Here is a 24,771-nt window from a genome sequence, read left to right on the forward strand (position 1 = left end):
GGGTGGTGTGAGAAGCAAAAAAGCCCTTGGCTCTAGGTAAACTCTGCTCAGCAGTAGCCAAAATATCTCTATTGAGAGGGGGGAAAAAATCAATACCAAGTATTTTTCAAAATACTGTCTTAAACTGTTTTGCTTACGCAGCCAGATGACTTTCAATTCTTGACCCACAATGTATAGTACTAATAAAAGCTTGTGCCTGTGGAGATTTTGCTTTCTCTCTCTACCATGTAACCACCATTGCAAGATGCAGAAAGGAAGAGAAAAACAGAAGATAACTTACTCAAAATAGCTGTGGTTGATGGGGATGGGGGCAGAAGACAAGAGTTATATTTATAATGGCTAAAGTGTTTTGTTCACAGAATATTTCAGCTGCTCTGTCTCTCTTCCAGGTTTTAAGTGAGCCCCATATTCCTTAGTAAAAATAAGATTGAGCCCTTACCCTGTAGTGCAAACAACTGATAGCAGGTGACTGTTTTGGAAAGAGGCATTCCCAAACTTGTGCGGTGTTTACAAGTGATGGCAAAGCCATTGCAGATGTCCTGTTAGCAAATTGAAAGTGCTACCCAGCTCTGGTGCAGGGTACTAAACTCAATGCTGGCTGCGTGCATCTCCTCACACATCTTGGAGTCCTGCCTTCAATGCAGCTGGGTTTGCCCGATTCTGCTGTGCTGTGCCTGTGCCCAGCTCGGCCCCTGCAGCTGGTCCGTGGGCCAGCTCTCCCTCTTCACAACCTCCTCGCTGGCCAAGACGCCGCCTCTCCACCTCCCTGCTCCACTTGCCTTCGGGCTCTGCAGCGTTTGAGCTGCGATGGTTCCTGTCAGAGCCTTCTCTCTTGACCGGGGGTGCGGCTGGGGGGGCCTGATAATGCCATCTGCATGCCAGCCTCTCCACAGCCTGCTGTCTTTGGCTTCACCCACTGTGGCCCAAAAATTATGGGGACTTAGTTTGGGGCTTTTTTTTCGGGGGGGGGGGGGGAGGGGGGAGAGGAAGCTTTTTGGGTTTTTTTGGGGGTTGTGTTTGGTTGTTTGTTTTTTGGTGTTGGGTTTGTATGTGTTTTGTTTGGGGTTTTTTTTCCCTTCTCATTATCCAGCCCCCTCCTCAGCAACTAGGATGTCCCCAAAGGAGCGCGCGCGGTGCCGGGGATTTCCCTCCCCTCAGGATGCGGCGCCGGCGGCCGGGACAGACCCGTTACCGGGGCGGGGCGGGAGGAGGCGCCGCCGCCGTGTCGGGGGCGGGGAGGAAGGCGGGGCGGCGGGGCCGGGGGATATACGGCGAGAGCCTCCGGGCCGGGGGCGAGGCCGCCGCCTGGCCCGGGGGAGCGGCGGGGCTGCGGTGAGGGAGCGCGGGGCGGCAGCGGCGGGGCCTGCGGGGCTCGCCTGGGGAGCGGGAGGGGAAGCTGCGGCGGGGGAAGGCGGGGCGGCGGTGGGGCAGGGGCAGGGGCCGGGGCCGCGGTGGAGAGGCCTGGGGCGGGTGAGGGGTGCCGGGGTTGGCGGGTGCCCCGCTCGGGTGCCCCGTCCCCGCCACCGGGCCCGCCGGCCCGCAGGGGCGCGCTGCCCGCGCTCCATCGCGGCGGCGGCTGAAGATGCTTCCTGCCGGTCCAGGGGCTGCCTCGTGCCGCTCCCTGGGGGATGCCGGGTCCGCCTCATGCCGCTCCCTGGGAAATACAGGGCTGCCTTGTGCCGCTCCCCCAGGGGATGCCGGGTCCGCCTTGTGCCGCTCCCCCGGGGGATACGGGCGGCGGGCGGACCGGCCGGCGGCGCCTGTAAAGTAGCTTGGGACAGTGAGATGCAGCTGTGCGGTTCGCACTGCCGGCAGCGGCGGTTCCTGCTGGCGTCCCCGTCCCTCACTCGTGGGTGCGTGTCCCGGCCCCGCGGGGCGGCGGGAGCAGCCGTGATTCCCCGGAGCGGCACCGCCGCAGGGAGCTGCGGCACTGGCCCGGAATGTCCGCGGGTTGTAGGGGCTGGCGGCTCCCGCTCTCCGGGGAGCGAGGCGGGAGGAATTAGGGGAAAACAGCAGCAAATGGGATTTTCCGTGCCTGCAGCCACGCGAGCACCAAGCCTTGAGACACTGCGCCTTAGTGGCACGGTCTGGGCATCGCCAGAGGTGGGGGCTCCTCTGCCTTTGCGATTCGCGTGCCAACATTGCGAGCGGTTGCACCAATACTCATAATTCTAATGCTTTCGTAATGCTGCTGGCTTAGAGAGTTATGGAGATGGAGACCTGACAGTAACTGACAACTCGGAAAAAAGGCCCGAACTATAATCCCGTAATAGAGCATGAGGCAATTAGAATACCCTTCATAAAAATGTAATTAAACCGGTTTTTGTTTTTAACCTTGGGCAAAAGGGGGACTTGTAATAACATGGAACAAAGCTGAGAGAATTAATACTTAATGATAAATGGGAGAAAATTCAAAGATATAGGATTGAAGTTTAAAAAAAATGAAACACTTAAAAAAATCCTTGGATTATTGTAGAAAAGTAATTTTACTGATAAAGAGTCATGACGGCCATGTTGTTTTGTGTCACTGCAAACAAACTGCCAGGGCACGAATTTTATTTGAAAATAGTTGTGTGTGTATAGATATATTTATTTTTTTAATGTATTGTTTCCAAGGTTGTCTGGCCTTTTGCATGGATGACTTCAGAGAACATTTCAGGAGTAGGGTAAGAACCTAAGGCTTTTTGATGTTCTTATTGGCTTCCTTTATACAGAAAATAAACGAGATCAACTGGTCAAGGATGGTGAAACTGTCAGTACGTTAAGGCCTTTAACATAAAGAAAGCTCTAAACCTGTACATCGAATGTTTTAGGGCATGTGACATTTACAGAAATGTGGAAAATTTGGAACAAAAATACATGGGAATAGCCTTTGTGGCCTTTTTAGGCATCTGAAATGACTTTCTATTGATTTTCAGTGTCCTGTGCTTTTTGGTGATTTGAAGAGAATTCTCAGCAACACAATTGAAAATTCTCTTTTTCTCTAATATATTTGTTTCTGTTCCTCAAATGGGCATATATGGCCTTAAATTAGCATTTTCGTGTATTTAGGTATATTTATTATCAGTTATTGTTTAAAACCCGAGCTGCTGTTTTATGCAAATTTAGTACTTTCTGTTAGTGCAGAACTGTTCCAACAAAGGTGCATTTTTGTGGCATTTTGATACTTTCACTTTAATGGATGTCTTGCTCTTTCAATGCTTGTTCGTTGGTCAGAAATACAATCTCTGTAATTCTCAGCAAAGCATTTGAAGTTATAATCCCTATAATCCTTGTAAAGCAATTTGATGTGTGGTCTATTTTGAGACTGTCCTGGTTATACCAGTAATATATTTGAGTTTTCTAACCTATGTGCATTTGTTGAATAATTTAATTAGTTAATTTTGATATTTTATGTATTATTATGTTTACTTTGACACAGCATTCTTCATTTAGACTTAAGAAATAGTATAAATTCTCAGTTATACTATTTATAGAAAGTTTTACAAAGTTAATGTAATCATTTGATTATGTTGTTGCACTTGGAGGATGGTTGTATGAGTAATACTGCTTTGAGAATATTAGATTTGAAGAGATTGGTGTCTTTTGACTGCCTCTCCTTGCCATCTGTTTCCTGGTTCCAAGTTTAGAGCTTCTGCAGGAACAGTATCCTTTTTGCTTGCAAAATGACTGCCTCAAAATTGTCCTTCTCAAAGAGAAAGGAATAAGAGTCTTACTGAGCAAGCATTAAGCTGTGAGAACCTTATCAATGGCTTTAAGTCTGTGATTTTTATAGTGGATCAGCTATCAAGCAACCTCAAAGAAACAATATATTTTACAGAAGTTAAATTTTATGGAAAACAATACTATTATTTTATTAAAAAAACCCACCCAAAACCACCAAAACTGAACACATTCTTCCCAGAAGTTCATTTTTTTACTATTAGAACTGCATATGAGTACATGAGGTAAAAGGATTGATAAAAAAACAGAGAAGATGTAGTATGATGCAGAGTTAAATTTTAGTGCATTGAACTCTGTTACATATCTCCTCTGTAACACTACAGTAATTTTTTCCCCCAGTAGAAAACTGGAGAAAGCATCTTTTATCTTGCTTATCCAAACTTGCTTCAGAGCTTAGTTTTTAATAACAACTTCTTGAAATGTGTAAACAGGTAAATGGGAGATATCTAAACTCACAAGTTTCTGCTGGAAGTCTTGGTCTCCTGATGTCTGGATAGTGATAGTGTGGCCTAATGGATAAATTGGGTGGTTATTACTTGGTTTGGTTTTGTTGTTTGGCAAAACAAAATCTTGCACTCTTCTTTTGCCTTTCTTTTGTATCAGCTACAGGTGAGACTACCTTTATAAGGTTTTGCTTTGACATGACCTAGAGAATTAAGTAATGTAAGTACTGTTCAGATTAGTTCCACAAAAAAAATCCGTGTTGACTGTTCTATTGTGCTACCAAATTCCACCATCTGTACGCTTTCAGTGTTAAACTTGACTTACAGTAATATTTTGAGGACTTAATATAGTTTTTGTAAATGCACTTGCAGGAATGAAGTGGAAGTCAACTGAATTCTCCTGTGCACTACTGAGACGAAATGACATTCATGTTTGTGGTGGATGGAAGTCATGGCAGCGTCTAACATGGGAGGGAAAGATATGAATGGACCATGTGGCGTGACTCGTTCAGACTGCAGATCTTCTGCCTGCTTATGGCAGTACTGGCTGTTGTGGTGCTGGTCCATAATTTTTTTCAGTTAGAGGTAAGTGAAGCCCCTCCAAGAGCTCTTGAGTAACATTATTCCATTTTGAGCACAAGGTATCGTTGAGTTTTGGCAGTCTTCAAGGACGGTCAGATTTCACAACCTGCCTAGGCAGCCTGTTGCAGTGCTGCACCTCTGGTGCAATGAAGAATGTTTATCTTGTGTGCAGGTGGAAGTTGCGTCTTACTTTTATAGTGTGTGCTTTCACTCAGTTCCTCTGTAACTCCCCTTTAGGTAGTGAAAGACTGCAGTTAGATCCCCTTTTGGTCTTCTCCAGATTAAAAAGAAATAAAAAAAAGTTTGGTTCCATTAGTGTCACTCCGGTTTCCTAATCATCTCAGGGATTCTTAGCTGTTCTCTCCAGTTTGACTCTGGTATGGGTTGTCCAAAAACCAGACACAGTGTTCTAGTTCACAGTCTTCTTCACCATGGTCAAGTTGAGGGGAACTATCACTTTGCTCAATCAACTGGTTATGGTCTCATTAATTCATTGCCACAATGCTGTCCTGTTGACATGGCCAGTTCTGCAGAGCTGTTAGATGGCAAGTTGATCTCCAGCCTCTACTGATGCAACTTGTATTTGCCTTTCCCTTTTTCCCTCTGCTGTGTCTGACTTACATATTTATTCATATTACTTAGCATGTTATTATAGATGTACTTTGAAACTGCTTAGTTACTGAGTTACTAAACCCAGGTTAAAGTCAACCCACAAGTGACATAACTGGAAACACTAAATAAAAACTGCAAATGTTGATTTTTAAAGGAAGCAGGGATGCTTCTTATGGATTGCAGCAAAGCAGCAGAAGTCCTTGCAGTAAGGCTGTGTAGCTGCTAAAAGCATATATTCAAAGAATCTGGATGAATGCACAGAAGAAAAGTCTATTAGAGGATACTAGATCTTAAAGATGTCCACCCTTGTGTTTAAGAAATCTCTAAGCCATAAAGGGCTAGAAACTGCATTAAGTCTTTAGGAGGAAATATTTGGTCTGTATTCTTTTCCTACACACCCGCTGTTGGAAACTATTGGCCGTCAAAATACTGTGTTTGATGGACCTTTTGCTCAAGTTAACATGATCTTTTTGTGTAATATATAAAGTAGCTTTTGTTTTCTCTTTCTGTGGTTTTGGGTTTTTTTATGACCTAGAATGTTGTATGAGGAGTGTTGATATTTCGAAACCTAGACTGTTTTTTTTTTTTAAATTACGTTTCTTAGAGAAGAGGGCTCTGGCAGTGCTTTGAGAATGAAATGGAAAATGCAGCTTTGCTTTGTGCTTTTTCTTGCCATTGTTCATGATAGTATCTTCATGGCTTTGTTGACCTTTTACTTACCTGCTCTTCCAAACTTGGTTAAGTGTTGTGTTGCTGGTAAATCTTTACACCACAACATGCCACTCTGACCCCTTCTGTTGTCTTGACTTTTCTGAATGGACATGCTCTGGTATTTGTCTCTGTCTTGGCATAATTTTCCAGGCAGTCTACCATAGGTGTCTGTGCTGATTCTTTTCAGTCAGAGATCAAAACCAGAAAAAGCCTTAGAAAGCTTTCACAGAATATCTGTACCCTAATCTGTTTGGGCTCTGGAAGGTGGGCTTTTTGTTGACTGCTGTTGAAAGCATGTTTGTAAATGCATCAGACATGCTTCTCATCCCCAAATCATCTAGCCTAACTGGCTAAAGCTTAAGATCTAAGGCAGTTGTCAGCTATCCCCCCTCCCTAGCTATCCTTCCTACTTTTTTTCCTGTAGGATTTTATGCTTTTTCATGTTGGAATCTTTCCTCTTAAATTCTTAAGCTACTAATGACACCCTCTCAATAATCCTCATGTCAGAATTTTACTTTTCTTACTCTGTATTGAAAAAGAACCAAACTGTCCACTACTCCCTTCATGTCACTGTATTATAGTACTGGAAGAAATGTATTTTTATTTTAACTTAATTTTTTTCTGTGAACATAGGTAAAATGTTCAATAATTTTTTTTGGTCAAGTATCAGGATGTTGCCAAACATCATGCCTTTAGGATACAGGAGAGTTTGTGAATTTGTACCAATTAGCTTTAGAGTGAAAGAACCATTTCAGGACTGGTTGTGAGCACTGTTTTTTTAAAAGGAACTTAGAAAAGAGTGTATGGGGAGAAGGGAAGTTTCTTGCCAGAATGAAGTAATGGTGTATGAAATCAAACAGCTGAAACTGAACAAAAGAACTATGTAACAAAGTCTTTTTTTTCTTGCTGCTAAATTGCAGGTGCCTACAAAAGATAACTTCATCTTATTCAGAGTGTTGCTGGAACATTTCTCTGTTAGGTGATGGCTTTTTAGGATTGGCTTTGACACTTAATGTAGTTTAGCACCCACTCAGTGCTGTGAGATGGTAATGACAGTGAGCTGATTTCATGTCTGTCATAGACTACAAATAGAGTACCTTGGGAGTAAAATTACTGAGAATAAGATGACTGACCTTTCAGTAACTGGAATTTGTTCAGTTTCAAATGCTGTCTGCTGCATAAATTGAGAGTTTTTATTGGTCAAACTGGAAGTCTTTTTCCTCCACCATGCCTGTTGGCTGGGAATCTCTTGTGATGTGTCCTGCTCTAATGATAGTGACTTGAAGGTTTGCAGCAACTGTTCTGAACTCCAAGCCAGGAGTTACAGTTGGTGGAAGATCTTGGGCTTTGAGATGGAGTTCCACATTTTCAGCAGCAGTTGAAATACTCAGCATTTTCATTGGCCACCTGTTGTAAATGAGTGTTTTAAGGTTACTTTAAACAATTCATTCAATGACACCACCTACATTATGGTGTTTAACTGAAGTGTTCATTGCAGATCTAATCAAGTACTCTGGGATCATTCTAGAATATTTTTGAGAGCATTATTGTCTCTATTGATCTGTATGTTTTATCTCATTTTTGCTTATTTGGCAGTGAGAATGCCAAAAGCTGAGTAGTTAAGCTGAAACTCCCATTAGCTCCCCCCTTGTTTTGACATCTGTAATGCCAGGAACCGCTTGTATATTTGTTTGTGCTTAATTGACATGTAATCTGTTTTGTCCTACCTGTGTTACTTGGCAGGCATCCATTAAAGTACTTTGTGGTCAGATTTGGGTTCTGGTTAGCTTCAAAACTCAGAAAGTAAAAATAACAATAACAAAACCCTCAACAAAACAAAACAAAAGCAAACAAATGCCTCCCACACAAACTAAAAACCTCAAACAAACCCAACAAACCAACAAACAAAGTCCCTTGGAAATTGCACTTAAAATACATGACACCTTGAATGGAGTATATAAGGAAATAAGCAAAGCAGGGCAAGTGTTATTTATCATGGAGACTGTAATAAAAGCTAAAAGTATCTGTGTCATAAAGGAAGAGTACTCTTGAGAAATCTTGAGAAATGTTCTTTATCTGTTTTGGGTTTTTTTTTTAAAGGAATTTTATTTAGTTTTGGCTACTAGGTACAGTGGAGAGCCCACAGTTCTGCACAGTCTCAGTGTGCCAACATACCATGGAGGAGCCAGAGAGATTTGGAAATGCTAATGAAAGAGGAAGTAGGAAATGGAGTGGGGGCAAAGTCAGCTAATTATCTGCCTCGGGGCAGCCCTTATGTATCCATAGGGGCAGGAGAACTGGAGCACTTGTTTGGAGCTTAGCCTGGGAAACACTAAAGAGAGAAAGATGGTTTGGAAAGCTTTTCTATGTCAGTCAAGGATCCTCAGTATATTAATTGACTGTGAAGCTTTCCCTGCCTTTACTGGCAAAGAGAATCTCTGCAATGATGCATGGTCCTGGTTGTGCTTGAGAGAGGACTGTAAAGATGAACAAGAATGCTGGAGAAAGAATGGCTTCTTCATGAAGTTGAAGCAGCTCTGCTTTTACTTTCATGGAGATTCGCCCTCACCCCTTTTGAAGATAGACTGAGGAAATATTTGTGGTGTGATCTGTTCTGCATAATGGGTCATAATCTGGAGATGCTGAAGTGTCCTTGGCCTCAGCTGCAAGTGAACAGCTTTGGCCTTGTGCTTTGCTGTGCAGAGGGACTGATTTGGAGACATTGAACTATGTTCTGTTTTCTGAATGAGTTTGTTGGCTTGCTTTTCTCTGCACCCTTTTCCACTGAAAAATATAGGTATGCCCCTGGAAAGACTTCAGAAAGCCTAGCTAGGCCATAAATGGCATCTTCTACAACTCTGACAGAAAGACTGGGTTAAAAACCCTGAAGAAATTTATAGAAGATTAAAAATAGGGATATGTCTGCTTTTAAGGCTGTCTTAGCATCTCTCTTCTTAATTTGAAAGGATTTTTTCCCATGCCCCTTGACCCGAAGTACCAACCACTGAAGAATCAGCTGAACTATAGAAATTTTCTCTTGAGAACTTACCCTGAAAACAACAATTAATCAGACACACATATTCTCCCCTCCACCCCTCCTTTAGAAAAACGCTTAAATATTTTTGCTGACCGATACATTGTTACCAGCTTATTGGATGCATTAAAATAGATAGCTACCTTTTAAAAATATTTCCATGCAGTATTTTCTGTGTTATAGATATGCACAAGCAAGTGAAGGGAAGAAGTTGCGAAGGTATCCAAAAATAGACACTTGGTTTAATTCAAGAATGCATGTAGACAAGATTTAAAGTAGAACCATGCCTGAGATTCACTCTCAGCTTTGGCTGAAATTTACTGGGCTAATGAAAGTAACATGCAGCAATACATCTGCAGCTTTGCTTGCTGTGATGGAAAATGTAAATAATTACGAATTGTCTCAGATGGCCTTCAGGGCAAATTTATTAAATCCTGGATGGAAATGCAAAATAGAAGCAAAAGCTTCTATTGTGATGTTAACATTTGATGTATGTCTGGATACCTGTCAGTTTACATTTTAGAGTTACCATGTTGCAGTCTACATTTCAGGTTGCAGGTTTTATTGTTAACATGGATATCATACAAAGAAGATTTTACGTATCCATCCTACATCCTAATGTGCTCATCCTCTTACTCTTAAGCTGATCAAAACCAACGTATATCACAGACTTCAAAAGCCTGTACATTTCTACTGTTTGTTAGGTTTACGCTCTTCTGAAAAAGTGTGTTGAATCTCAGTTATGTTCTTAATGATTTTTATACACTGGTGATATTTCAGTGGACTAAGAAAGGTTTATAACAATGAATAAGCTTTTAATATAAGTGCTGTGAATTTTAGTACATTACTGGGCAGTTAGTTATGGAGGAATTAAATGGGACACACTGGGGCATTGGTGAGTACAATGATATTTTAAAAGATTTCAAATGACATAGTTTGACTTTTTTAGCAGTCTTTATCCTCTGATGCCATGCGAATGATGCACTATATAATTGTAATCTTTGCTTGAAAAACTATTTTCATTCTTTATGAAATAGAAGTATGGATAAGTTCTGCTATATATACCTGATAATTAATTACTCATTAACTGCTGATTTTGTGTGTATTTGAAGGGTAAATTTGGAGTTGCTGATTAGAAATCTCAAGGGTAGCTCTGGAGGCTTAGGCTGTGCTATTTTTAAAATTTTCCTAGTGCAAACCTGCGAAATCATGTGATATCATGAAGACGATGGTATCTCTGCAGTCATTTGCATGAAAATACAGTTTTGGACACTGATGTCAAGTTGCAGCAGAAGCCTCCTCTCTTAGTCTAGCATTGTATTTAACTATTTTAATTTTTAAACTCTTGTGTGAATTAGGGGATACTCTGCTGTTTCATTTGGTTCTAGAAGGAGCTGTATATAGATTTTTACAATATTATAAATAAACAAACCAATAATTTTTTTGCTTGTTCAGTCCTAGCTTGTTCTACGCTATTGTACTTGGCAACTGGCTCATGAATTCATTGTCCCTGAAGCATCTGGGTTTTTATTCTTTTATTTCTTCCAATCTGTACGTTACAGGGAAAGACACATTTCAGATAATTAGATAAGAAGCAATGTGAGTGTGACCAGATAAATGACTGCAGCTGCTACACGCAGCAGACTTCTCTAGAAGGCAGGGAGTGTGCAGGGGGTGCATCTGCATCATCTGCAGTGTAGTGTCTCAAAGAAGCCCTATTTCCTTGCATTACATTGGGCACCTATTAGACCTCATGGTGCTCTAAGACTAAAATGTTACTACAGAAGAAAATAAAACATGAGCTACAATTTGCTACTTAATCTTTCAACCTTTTTTAATTTTTATTTGCATTGCTGATGTTTACGGAATATACCGGTAGCTAAAATACTGCCATAGAAAATATTGGATATGATCTATATGAAAGCTTCTCTGCCAAAACAGGGTAACAAAACAGGTGTTGCCCACCTGTTTCCTTGGAAATCCCATGGTCAGAGTAATAGATTCGAGTCTTCTGGTGAAGTTGCTTCATTTGGTCAGCTTCAAAGCTCTACAGAGGAAAGCCCAGTTCTTGGGATCATTTCATTATCCATTATTCACAATGTTTCATTTCATAGCACGGTTTCAGGTGATCTTTTTCCTCCCCAGAACCTGGATGATGACACAGTTTCAGGATCAAATTGGATAACAGAAAACAATGTCCAGCATTCTCTGTCACAGACAAACAAAACTACCAGGAAGCCTTACTGCGGTTACACGCAGCAGACTTTGTCCAAAAGAGAACAAGAGGAGCAGGAAACGTTGCTTGCTGCAATACAGTGGCCAAAACCCCCCGATAACAAAATTGCCTTTGCACAGAGCACTGATCCCACACGTAGTGACTTTGTGATTGTGAAACCCAGCAGGTTCTTCAAAGTGGGTGATGAGTTGGAGGTCCTCGTTCGTATGAAGGATTTCCAAGGAAAGCCCAAGCGGTATGGCGGAGACTACTTACAGGCGCGAATTCACTCTCCTCTGCTGAAAGCTGGAGCAACAGGAAGGATTGTAGATTGCCATAATGGCCTTTACAAAGTCTTCTTTACCTTGCTTTGGCCAGGAGAGGTCAAAGTTTCTGTGTCACTTGTCCATCCGAGTGAAGCCATCCAAGTCCTCCTGCGTTTACGAGAGGAAAGGCCGGACAGGGTCTATTTCAAAAGCTCGTTCAAGTCTGGGAGGTACTCAGAAACCACCGAGTGCAACGTTTGCTTGCCTGGAGATCTCCCAGTGTGTAACTTCACAGATCCCTACACGGGTGAGCCGTGGTTCTGTTATAAGCCTCGAAAACTGTCCTGTGCCAGCCGAATCAGCCATGCCAAAGGTGGATATCTAAAAGGTCTTCTGATGAAAGAGGAAAGCCTCTTTTTCCAAAGGTATGTGTGTTGTTGAATTTATATATATACTCAGTCAAGTTGTTTTGTTTGGGTTTTTTTATACAAATTTGGCTTATTGGTTATTATGACACATGGCCTTGGAGGAAGAGTGTATCTGCAGGAGGAGGATGTGAATTGTTGAATAGTCTGTTCTCCTCCATTCAGCTGTACAAGAATCTTAGACAGCAATCTTAAACTACAGAAACTTGGTAGGTAGTTCTCTGTGCTTTTAATTCAACTTTGCTGCACCTCCTGAATTTCACAAGAGCATGCTGTCTGAATTGTGTGGTGGTTTGGGGGAGTGTTTCCTTATTTTTTGTTTCCACATCTACATTTGCAGTATCAATAACAATGTTTTGAGATGCCTTTTTGACCAAATCGGAACTACTTAAAAGGAGTCCAGGCTTGACTGTCAAATCTTAGGAATGTGGAAGTGCAAATGACCTGTGCATGTTATTTCAAGTGTCAAACTAAATCAGTCATCTTTTTCTTCTGCATTCAGCATTTAAAAAAACCCAAACCATCTCTTAGTACCTGGGTAGATGTGACAGAACTGCTTCTGTATGAAATTAGACATCTGAATTTAGACAAAGGTAACCACTCTGTAGTGTCAGAGTTGTAGTTGCAGGCTGCTGCCTTGCTCTCCAACAAAAGTGTTGAAGGAAAGGCTTTTGGCAGTATGTTCAGTTGAGGCTTACATTGGGAAAGATTTTAGAGTAACAGTTCCCAATACTGTAATTAGGAAAGTATTGTGTGAATGTTTGAAACCAAGACTAGAAACAAAAAGTAAGTATTAGTGGAATTTTTTTTGGCTCTTCCTTATCAAGTTTGTAAGTGGGTCTTCTGACTTTCTGTGCCTCTGGCAGCTCACCTGTAAAATCTGGCTTATATTTATTGGTGATGTTTCCAAATGGGAATGGGAAAGGTTTTGCTTTTTTTGGCTGAGGAGGGGTTGTTTGTTTGGCTTTTTGTTTTGTTTTTGTTTGTTTGTTTCATGCAGCTCTGAGATCCTTGACTGAGTGGCTTATAGAAATTCCAAATAATTTATTTCTTAAATGGAGAAAAACATTAGACAAGGATTTTCTTCAGAACAGTAGCAAAAGACAGAACAAAAGCTTAGTATTAAATCTCTGCATCTGTCACAGCTGTACAGTGTGACCAACACAAAGTGATCAGAATTCACTGGTGTCCCCAAACAAGTCCTTCTGAGATTTGTTGGTGTTTAGGGGGATGACCTTTGTTTCTGTGCTTAGCAAACTGCTGTACTAGTGCAAGACCTTATTGCTGGAGGTCTCTGAAGTTGGTTGGGCATCGTCTGGTGCCCAGAGGACACACCACCAGTGGCCCAGTCTGGAGGCAGAACTGCAGGTGGTGGTGGGGCTGCACTGCCGCCAGCTCCGCTCTGTGCTGCGGATCGCAGGGGCTGGAAGCAGCAACCACCTCAACAGAGGTATTTGCTGTGATGGGCACCTGTAGGGGTCTGTCAGAGCTGGGAGCTGCTGCAGCACTGTACCCTTTCAGTGGTTTGTGTCCCCACACTCTGCAAGCTGGGAAGTTCCCATCTTTGTGGAAAATCCTCCAGAGCTTCTCGCAGGCTTCTGATAGCTTTACTGGGATTTGTGTCAGCAAAAGTGTGCACAGGATTGGGGTCTTAGTGCTGTGAAATTTTGAATTCGGATTCAGAATAGTGATGGTGGTCTTGAGGAAATTAATGCAGAATGAGTTCAGTTATAGGAAGTAGAGTAAACTTGGAGTAAAAAATTCTTTGTGTGAATACTACGTACTTATTTGAAGTGGATTAAGAAAAACAAGATTAATATCACCTTCAAATTTTACAGTAATTTTTACAAATATTATTATGTTTATGTTTTGTTCAAGTCATGTGAACATCAAAAGGCCGATACTCTCCAGTGGACCTGATTCAGTCACTGTAAAGCCCAAGGCATTTACAGGTAAAGTGAACTGCATAAGATTCTTGTTTTTAATTCATAATTAAATTTATAAAAAAGAGCAACAGGCATGAGGTAATAATTGATTTGTTTGTTTTTGTAGCATGAAATAGAAATTAATTTCATATTTATATTGAAAAGATGAAGGCTTTTGGTTGTTAACTGTAATATAAGTTCAGTACTAATAACGATTTTTTTCCCAAAATTACATACACAAATGAGATTTAAAAAAAAAAAAAGAGAAAATATTGTTCTCTTGCCAAAACTGTCTTTTTTTTCCCCCTAGCATTTACTCACAGCTGTAAAATGTCTTAGGGTAACTGTTTACCAAACTCTCAATCTAGCAAAAATAGCTGTGATGTGTTTCTTAATTTCTTTCTTTCTTTGTTAAGAACTTTGTGGAACAAATTTTGATATCTTGCATTTAAGTATTACTATCCTTTGTGTTACCACAGGATGACAGAACCTACAGTTGTGGACCAGAGCCTTATTGTTCTGTGCCCTGTCTAAAAACAGAACGAAGACAGTCTGTACTAAATTAAACTTAGAGGTTGTATCTCGTTCATATCCATGTGCAAACTTTTTATGCCTGTGTAAAATGTGATACACAGAGAATATTTCTTGATTGAGAGCTTTTTAGACCTTTTTTTTTCATAAGGTTTTAAGAGGCTTTTATGGTAGAGTTCCTGACCTGTGCAATAAAGTCTGAACAGAGAGCAGCCTACAGCATTTATTGCTTTTAGTTTTACTGTTCACTAAAAAAATAGAGTGCTGCTACTAGGTTAGCAGCATTTCCCCTCTGTCCCTTTTCTTTCTCTAGACCCTTTAGATGATGTGTTTTTGTTGCCTTTTTAATCTTGTGTATTTCCTCACAGAAACTGCTGCAAATTTGAGATTTGATTATGTCACCCTTCTTCCAGGAGCTATGAATGATCAAAGCCTGCCTACATTTCCCAAGGATTAATGTTGGGTTAGAAAGGGTAGATAAGAGTAGCACATTTCCTCAGGGAAATTCCTTCCAGGATCAGCAGTCTCTGAATAAATAAACTTAATATGTTAGTATAATGATTGTGAATGTATGGATTTGTTAGAATTGCTGGCACACACAAATTCATTGTTCTTCTCTTTTTCCATGTTTTTTTGTTTGGGGGTAAATGTAGATCAAGTTTTTTAAAATTTTATTTTTCTGAAATACAAGTTTTTATTTCTATCCTTAGTTTATAACTTCAGGTTGGAACTTTTACTCTCTTCTATAAAATCCCAAAGTAATGGCTTTCTGAATTCTGGATCAAAAGTGATATGATACTATACACAGATTTGAAATGCTGATTTACTATGAGGCACCAAAAAGTTGTTCTAGTACCATTTTTATATGTATATGTGTAGCAGAAAAATCCACTTTAAAGGTAAAAAATGGAAATACTTTTCCATCAAAACTTAGAATCGAAAAAACTCAAGTTGTGCAATCACATTGTGAATTGGTCTTTTATTATATGACCATACAAAGGATTTTTTTCCTTTCTCTGTAGGATTCCTGTTTCACAAATATTGGATGAGTCCACATTGCTGGCTGGGTTTTTGTTCCTCTTCCTTCATTGTCCCTGTTGTCTAATTTAAAGTAACATCCAAAGATAAAACATTCTGAAGGCTCTTTTCTGTGGTACTCGTGATTATATTACTTGTGTTATGCAAACGTAATAGTAGTTTGCTTTTTACAGTGTCCCTGTGAGGTCGAAGGATGTTAACAACCTCTAAGCTCTCAGGTTAACATCTACTAATACAACATGCAGAGAATATTGTACAGAAAGGGAGTGGCAAAAAAATGCTTGTAAGGAATGGATGTTTAAAGATGCTTATGCATGATGTTATAATGGAGCATCTACCAGGGGATGCTTTTAGGCCCTGGACCTCCAGTGCTTGTACTCTATACATAGTTAGAATGGTCCCTGGCATGATTTTGGCCATGGCAAACAATGTGTGCTTTATCAAACAACTCTAAGTTGTAACAGGGCAAGGACTGTTCTTAACAGATAATCTCCACACCAAGATGGGTAAAAGTGTTTAAACATTAAATCATTTAAACATTTAAACTTAAATGTAGCTGGATGTGTCTGCTCTGTGCAGCTGGCGTTTGTGCCAGGGAAGAGGTCCCTGCTTGTTCAGTTTAAGTATTTGAATACATGAGTGGCAAAGGAGAAACCTGAAATGACCTCACAGAAGTCTGATGTACCGATATCACACTGGTTGCCAAGAGAAATATGGCAATATGTGATTTACATAACCATGAGGTTGCAGCTCCCTTCCTGTAATCTCTGGCCTTTGCTTGCAAGGTATCACACAGGCGTCCTACAGAATAGAACTTCCCTGGTGTGTAGTTGCTCCTCAGGGGGCTGCCTGTCGCAGGCAGTGAAGGGTGAGGGAGCTAGATAGCAGCGAGAAAGTCCAAAATCCATGGAATTAGAGACTCTCATGATTAACATATTCAAAGGGCATTAGTGGTGATAGAGGAGGACTGTGGCGATATATGTTATTCCATATTCCGTAGGCAGAGATTTTTTGGAGGGTTTTTTGGTGGGTGGGTTTGTTTGGGGTTTTTTGGGGGGGTTTTTTTGGGTGGTAGCAGGTTGTCCCCTCGGTCTGTGTCCTGCGCTGAGCGGAGCTGCCGTGCGCAGGCAGGGCACCAGAGGGCAGCCGCGCGCTGCCACACGGCGGGGATGAGGGAAGATGCTCTGCTCGTCCTTCTGCCTCTGCTCCTCCCTGCCTTATGCAAGCACCCACGATAGAGCACTTCTGTCGCAGTGTGAAACATGCCAGATACTTACTTTTAGGTTTTCTTTTTGTTTTGGTTTGGTTTGGGGTTTTTTTACAGCAATGTCAGAGATACCATTTAACTTAAACCAAGTTAAACTATGATTGTTCAAACTACTCTGCCAGCAGTTGCAGGTTTTGCTGCAGAAGTATGGGGTGAAATACCTGAGCTTACAGAAGTGTGATGCATCAGAAGTGTGATGCACACGACCACTGTGTGGTCATCATGTGCTCCTTGGCCGGCAGCCAAGGAGCACCCAGCTGCTCACTCACCCCCCTGGTGGAATAGGGGAGAGAGTCAAAAGCATAAAAATGAGAAGACTTCTGGGTTGAGATAACGATGTTGTAATAGGGAAAGCAAAAGCTGCACACACAAGCAAAGCAAAACAAGGAATTCATTCACCACTTCCCATGGGCAGGAAAGTGTTCAGACATCCCCAGGCTCCATCATGGGGAAGAAAATTGCCATCACTTCAAACATCCTCCTCCCCCTTCCTCCTTCTTTATCCAGGTTTATATTAGAGCGTGATGCCATGTGGCCTGGAATGTCACTTTGGTCAGCTGGATTCCGCTGTCCTGGCTCTGTCCCCTCCCACTTTCCTGTGCACCCCCAGCCCACTCACTGGAGGGGTGGTACAGGAAGCAGAAAAGGCCCTGGCTGTGTGTAAGCACTGCTCAGCAGTGATGGAATCCCTGCATTATCAACACTGCTTCCAGCACAAATCCAAAACACAGCCACATATTAGCTACTGTAATAATTAACTCTATCCCAGTCAAACCCAGCACATTCTTTTTGCTTTAAACTAGAGAAGATGTTCATTCATCACTGACTACATGTCCATGAGGATTATGGAGTCTGGTTTTGTTGTTAATTTCAAAGAATCTTTCTTTTCCAGATGTAATCGCTATGAACAGAGCTGAAGATCCCACAGCTTCCCCTTCTGGTTATTATTATGAAGACCAGTGGAGGTCCAGAACACACTGGATCCATAATTTTAACAAATCAGATGATATAACCGAGTGCTTACAAGGAAAAGTAATCCACTTGTTTGGAGACTCTACAATAAGGCAGTGGTTTGAATATCTGACAGCATTTGTTCCAGGTACCTTTTTTTTAATTTGGTTTTGTCTTTAAAGACCTTTGCAAAGCTTTATTTCTCATATCTCAGACACAGAGCTGATCTTACTGAGTGACAGTGACACTGGCAAAACAAAGGAAGAGGGAAGACAAAACCTCATCAGAAGTCCTGGCAGACAGTTATTCAAATGTTTGAGCAGACACTGGAAACATGTAGGCCTTGGAAATGTGGCCACAAGGTATCAGTGAAGTTGTCCTTGTAAAGGGACCACTGTTGTGGCTGTGAGTTAAGTTGGCCAGGAGCCACAGCAGAAGTGACTTAGGGTGCTTCTGTTAAGGCCTTGCAACGTCACAGTCCTAGCAGTGATTTTGGAATGAAGTAGCAAAGGACTTCTTTTAATGTTCATAGGTTTTGTTTGTTTCCCTTATTTTAACTTAAATAACAGAATTTCATTAGCCATTTAGATATTCCTCCCTCCCTCATCCCTTTCCCATAAAGCAGTTGCACTGGAACACAGACTTTGGGACTCCTTAGTGCCTACAAGTTTAAGTCACCTTAAATTTAATGGAGTCCTAAAGTTGCTAGTAGGGTTCTTGTGAACACGGGATTCATAGGGCAACAATGGCTATCTGGAGAATTTCTTTTTTACTAGAGAAAACAAAATAGTTCAGGAAACTTGAAAAAGGCATTGACAGCCTTGTGGAGTCCAAGTGTCTTGCCTTGCATACAACTTTAACACCCATAAACTCCACTCTAAAAAGTTATGCTTATCATCTGTTTAATTCTGGAGTTCTTAGAACTGTGTTCAGATTTCCTTGTCTGCCGCTATTTTGCCCTGTGGTCCCAGCGTCTTGCTGATAGTTTTGACCTCTTACGCCGTCTGTCGCTAATGCTCGCTCTCGGGTTTTCAGATCTCGTGGAATTTAACCTGAGGAGTCCTAAGAACGTGGGCCCTTTCATGTCTGTGGACCTGAAGCACAACATCCTGCTGAAGTTCCGCTGCCACGGACCACCCATTCGCTTCTCCACAGTCTTCAGCAGTGAACTGCGCTACATCGCCAACGAGCTGAACGGCATCGTGGGGGGCAGGAACACCGTGATAGCCATAACCATATGGTCCCACTTCAGCACCTTCCCTGTGGAAGTGTATATCCGGCGGCTGAGGAACATTCGGAGAGCAGTTATTCAGCTGCTGGATCGCAGCCCCGAGACTTTAATCGTCATCAGAACCGCTAATGTTCAGGAGCTTGGGCCAGAAGTGAGCCTCTTTAACAGTGATTGGTATTCTTTTCAGCTTGATTCTGTCATGAGGAAAATGTTCTCAGGAATTGCTGTGCACTTTGTGGATGCTTGGGAGATGTCTGTGGCTCATTACTTGCCACACAACTTGCACCCACAGGAAGTAATTGTTAAGAATCAAATAGATGCATTTTTATCTTATGTATGCCCTCTGCAAACTTAGCACAAATCCCTATGTCACCTTTTGCTACAGCTGAAGTGAAGTTGCTCTTTGTCAGAGCTATGGAATGATGCTGGGTGATATGGAGGAACTCTGGTTATTGTAAATGCATGCAGTATGAGTAGAGTGGCCTTAACTCTAGGTAGCTGTGAAAGGTGGTAAAGAGGAGTTGACTGTTCAGGCCATATCTTCCTGCAAGGTTGATTCCTTCAAGCTTATCATTCATATCTGAGATTATTAGAGAGCACCTTAAATTAAATTGACAGGATTCAATAAGAAAATATTTGGGTTATTAGCTTTACTAGTTGTCTGCACTGTATACCTAATTTAATCCATATGGCACTGATTCTGTTGTCAGGGTCTTGTTGCTCAGAACTGTATGTGAAACCTAGGAAAGCTTTTGGGTATGGTCTTTCTCTTAACATTCCAGAGTTTAAGAGATGTCTCCTCTAGTTGTATGTCAGAGAAACACAGTGTCCATTCTTGTTGCAAAGTCCTAATTAGAGACATGAAGGGAGTGTACCAAAGTCACTAATAAGGAAGCACAATCAAAATATCTATAGTATTAAGTCATGAAGAATTTGCTGAAATTTAATAGGGCACCTGTGGTGTTTACAGATGGCTGCTAAATAGTGCAAATAGACAGTATTTGAGTTTTGTTTCCTGTACTACTGAATCTCTTTTGAGCTTTGATGCACTGTCTACTTCTTGATTTATTTGTAATGATGAAATGTGTATTATGATCTCAGTGAAGACACTGTCTCGGGCAGTTTCTGCAAGTTCAAGTTGCAGGCTCGCCTACTTGAAGTATTTTCCAATGTGTTTCCCTTCCCTGGGAGATAAAGCTACTGTGTTATGCTCCTGCAAAGCCAGGCTGCTGACAGTGACTCGTGTACATCCTTCGTGTGCTGTGTCTGTGCGAAGGGGCCAAGGAACCCGAATGCACTTGGCCAGGTTTGGCACTGGGTAACAGTAACTGGCACACACTAATGGCCAAGGCCACGCCCTGAGTCTGCCAGTTTTATCATTTATTCATGAACTCCACTGCTACCAATACAAAAGGTAAAAAAACGTAGCACCCAAAAGCCAAGCACACACAGGGTTGCCTTCATACAGCTGCTTAGTACAGACCCAGGTTTGCTGGTGTGAAAGCTGGTGGCTCTCAGGCCTCTTGGTGTGGTGTTTACTGCTGCTAATTGGATTGAGCCTCTCTTCAGTTTTAACTTATAGCGCTTTAAACAGAATTTTGTTTAAATTCAGCTCCCAAATTAAACAGCAGAGAAGTGTTCCATGTTGTCTTACTTCTGGTCCCATTCAGGCCAAAGCCAGTCTTCACCAGTGGTGTTACTGAGAAATGGGTCAAAACAAAGGTGGGTCTTCGTAAGCAAACAGAGAAGATTAATAAGGCAAATTGGTAAATTGCACAGAGTGAAATAATTGAAGTGTCTTCATGTTAGAAATGTTTTGCTCTTTGTCAGGTTTGCTGCTCTATTAAGAAAGATTGTGCTCTCATTGCTGGAGCCCCAAGAAAGCTAGTGCTACCAGCTACAGCAACAGTGCTTTTTATTTTGTTCATTTTAAAGGACAACTGAGAATTATTTTAAAAACAAATGTAAATGCTTTCAGCATGTAAAAGGCATCCATCTATAAACTTAGCAATTTAAAAATGTTTAAAAATGACTGGACGAGTCATATACACTGAAATAATGTTTATTCTTAGCTTTTCAAATCAGAATTAAGGAGGTCCAATTTGCTGGTTCCTACTGACAACTGCCTCACATAGCATCTGTCCATACACTGCCTTTAGGTAACTATTTATTCCTTTTATATGGTAATGGAAATTTATCCTCTGCTAAGAAGAGACCACGCCGGTTCAGGTCTGGGAAAGTAAACCACCACGATGGAAAATGACCTTTCATCTTTCCCAGGTGTGATTTTTAAAATAGGTATAGTGTAAGACTTTCATCCTGAATAACAAATCTATCCTAGTAATGTTAATGAAAATAAGACTTCAGACTTGTACTTTGAAGGAAACTACCTAATTTGTGGACTAACCATTAGGTTTCCCTCATAAAGCCATATTGTGTGTGAAAATGTTGCGGCAGCATGTTTCTCCTCTGAATGTTGTGGTGCCACTGCTCTTCAACAGCAGCTTTATATCACTGTTAGCTACCAAGCACAGATAGAGAAGAAAATATTCTTTTGAATGTTTTGACAATGGAGGGAAAGAGAACAGGACTGCTATTAGCAAAGATGTCTAGTTGCCTTCTAGTAGAACCTCACCCTTTAATTAGATTAATTTTTTAATAACAGATTAACTTTTAGGTAATGAACCTGAGGGAAATTGGCAGTTGATTTGGAATGAGGACCAATACTTCATTTCTTTGGGCTCTGAGATAGGCAGGGAGAAGAAATCAAGAAACTGAGGATTTACTCATGTTTGAGGACACGATGCTTTTAGATGTCATTCCGTTGATCTATAAATGATTTTTCATTTCTATTCTCATCTTGTTACCATCGCACCAGTTGTGTATGTACTGTATATGCAACCATAGAAGCAATAAAATATTTTAAATCAGTTTTTTTAAACTTTTAAATGGATTTTAATAGGGACTTGGGTTAATAGGTTGGTTATTTTTTAAGTTACTAAATGTGAAACAGGACTGGAAAGGAATATCTCAGTTGTCTGTTAAGTACCTTTCTTTAAACATAAGAACTTATTTCACAAAATATTTCAAAATCTTGTCTTCCTTTTCTTTCCATTTTCTTAATTTGAAGGGAAAAAAATGTATTTTTGATATTTTCATTCTTGTTCTGAGCATTTTTATTATTAACCTTTCAGTACAGATTTTTTTTTCCTTTTTAATGTCTTTATTCAAAATCCAGATCCCTCAAATCCCAGTGAAATAAACTGTACTTTTATGGTGTTTATTAGAAGATTTCAGAGCAATTTATTTATAAAATAAGTAAACTCCATTTTACATATTAAGAGTGTTGCACTGTAATATTTTGAGAATCTTGTTTCTCCTGTATATCTTCTTAGGCTGATTTCTTCCTTCTAGAAGACATTAGTTGAATTGTTGATGAGAAGAGAGGATAAAAAGCAGAAGTTTCCCTTTTTTCAAGTTTTCAGTTGCTTCTAATTTCATCTGCAGTGCAGCACTGTTGTGACTCTGCTTTACGAGATTTAAATCACCATTTTTCATTGTTTTACCTGTTAGAGGTAAGCATTTAAAAATAGAAACTTGGCTTACCACAAGTGTCTGTACAACTTTTTATGTACTACAGGTGACAATTCCGTGTACATGTGACAAAAACAAAGGTTTGAAGTTGTCTCCTGGAAGGGTTGAGGGCATTGGAATTTTGCTTTGGTCTGGTTGCAAGGTGTGGGTTAAAACATTCTTCCTCTCATGACTGTTTAAGTAACAGCAAAAAACTTCAGTCATAGATGTGTATTTGATTTAGAAAGCACTTACTTGTTAAGTCCAGATTACTCCATGTATGTTTAGACTGTTTGGAAGACTCTTACTATGTTGGGAGCTGTGAAGGACTACATCTATGTGTTAGAGAAAGAACTTGTTTTCAAAGGTGGTTTTTTTCCCCTAATATATGTATATTAATTGAAATGCTTACAATATGAAGAAAGCTCTACTGTCTTATTTCCTGATGTGATCAGAAAAACAATTTTAATAGCCAAAAAGCTCAAAGAATGAAAAGTTCCTAATAAAGAGGGAAAGTTTACTTGAACTATTTAATCTGATTTAGTCTCAGTTTATTTTGTTGGTCATAACCCCACATCCTTTATATTTTTACAGTTGCATAGTAGTTCCCTTAGTTTTACCTGTTACATTCTTGTGCTATATGTTGGGTAGGAGTTTCACACAATGGTTTATAGATTAAATTCACTTAGAGTGATTTTTATGATCTGTGCCTGACACGAGACCTAGCACCAAAGCACACTGATGTTTCCTGTTGTTGGTGCATCAGGCTTGGAATAGACAGGAAGGAGAAATGAAGAAACAGAGGATTTGTGTTTTAAGATGAGGACTGGGCACACGATGCTTTTAGATGTCATTTGGTTGATCTATAAATGATTTTTCATTTCTATTCTCGTCCTGATATAATAGAAGGTCTTGACATAATAGAAGCTGAGCCCAAGAGCTGTGTTTTCAAGATCATGGGAGAGAGTGGCTGCATGGCACAGACTGGGGAGCCTCTGGGATGGCTGGAGGACCAGGGTGGAGGAGTTGGGGGATGGCTACCAGCTTACCTTGGGGTTAGGTGGCAGCCAGAATTCACAGCTGGGAAAGTAGTAAGCAGGGTGCATTGTCCTTTGTGCTGACTTCTAATATATGTAGCCAAAACCAGCCTGTTTGGTGGGGGGAAATCACTGAACTACAAGTTCCTGGAAACTAGAATAGAGTGCACAGAACAGTGTCTGTTCTGTTTTTCTGTTCCCCCTCTCATTTGTTGGTGATCACTGAAGGGGGAGGGTAGGGCCCAGATCCAGGGTGCTGCTCCTACATTCCTCCAAAACAAAGAGCTGAGGTCATGCCCTGCTCTCCCAGTGCCACCTGACAGCCATGAGGTAACAGGGTGAAGGTAAAGTGCCCTATTCCAGCATTTTGCTCTGGAAACTGAAAGTGAAGTGTGCTGCAATCGTGTCCAGCCTATGTCAGCCTTCTCTTGGCCAAAAATAGAAGAGAGATGCTGCAAACATGAGCTGCTTTTCAGTGTGGTGTTAGGTCAGGACCCAGGCATCCTTACAGGGGAAATGGGAGTGGGGAATAGGAAAAAGAGAGGAAGAGAAAGGATTTAAGAATGGGTTTAAGGAAAAACAATACGTAAAGGTCTTTCTCTGTGGCATTGAAGAGAGGAAGAAGGTTGGGAATTTGGTCATGTGGAGGTTCCCAAAGGCAATACCAATTGTGTGGGACAAACTCACTCCTCTGAGATAGTACACTGAAATACATATACATACATACACGTATTTCTCCAAATATGTAAAAAAAGGAAGTTTTTCCCACCCAGGCTGCTCACTCACATCTTCCTCTCCTCCCTTCTGACAGCAATGTCATAGTAATCATATGCTAGGTACAGTTCCAAATTTTCTGCTTACAGTTGGTTTGAAGCCATGTGTATTGGGTTTCTGCATGTTTGTAGGTGTGACAGATATCATAGTGGGGAACTTTTTAAAACAAACCCGAAGCATTTATAACCAAAATGAGGAGTGCACAGGCAGGCTTTCATCATGTGTCATGTGCTCTTCTGTGGCTGTGGTGACTCAGAGGGGGTGTGTAACTTACCTGAGACAGCACAGGTGCTTGGCAGGGAAGGGGCTTGAGCCTCTTTCTGCTGGACAGAGGGACAGGAGGCTCACCAGGGTCAGCAAAGAGCCAAAACCACATGGTTTCTGATCTGGTTGGAATGGGTCTTCTTGTATTCATCCCATGATTTAGTCCTGC

General features: G+C 41.1%; 1 protein-coding gene across 1 annotated transcript; it reads left to right on the forward strand.

Moving 5' to 3' along the window:
- Nucleotides 1–1,259: 1,259 nt before the first annotated feature.
- Nucleotides 1,260–23,034, forward strand: NXPE3 (neurexophilin and PC-esterase domain family member 3). Its single transcript, XM_051780997.1, has 7 exons — nucleotides 1,260–1,332; nucleotides 2,617–2,666; nucleotides 4,539–4,751; nucleotides 11,251–12,011; nucleotides 13,890–13,963; nucleotides 17,665–17,871; nucleotides 18,759–23,034. Exons 3-7 carry the CDS (start codon nucleotides 4,659–4,661, stop codon nucleotides 19,307–19,309), a joined length of 1,686 nt encoding a protein of 561 aa, XP_051636957.1. The 5' UTR covers nucleotides 1,260–1,332; nucleotides 2,617–2,666; nucleotides 4,539–4,658; the 3' UTR covers nucleotides 19,310–23,034.
- The last annotated feature ends 1,737 nt before the right edge of the window (nucleotides 23,035–24,771 follow it).

The sequence above is a fragment of the Manacus candei genome, unplaced genomic scaffold, assembly GCF_025592945.1.
Source record: "Manacus candei isolate 608988 ecotype Guabito, Panama unplaced genomic scaffold, ASM2559294v1 h1tg000014l, whole genome shotgun sequence".
NCBI lineage: Eukaryota > Metazoa > Chordata > Aves > Passeriformes > Pipridae > Manacus > Manacus candei.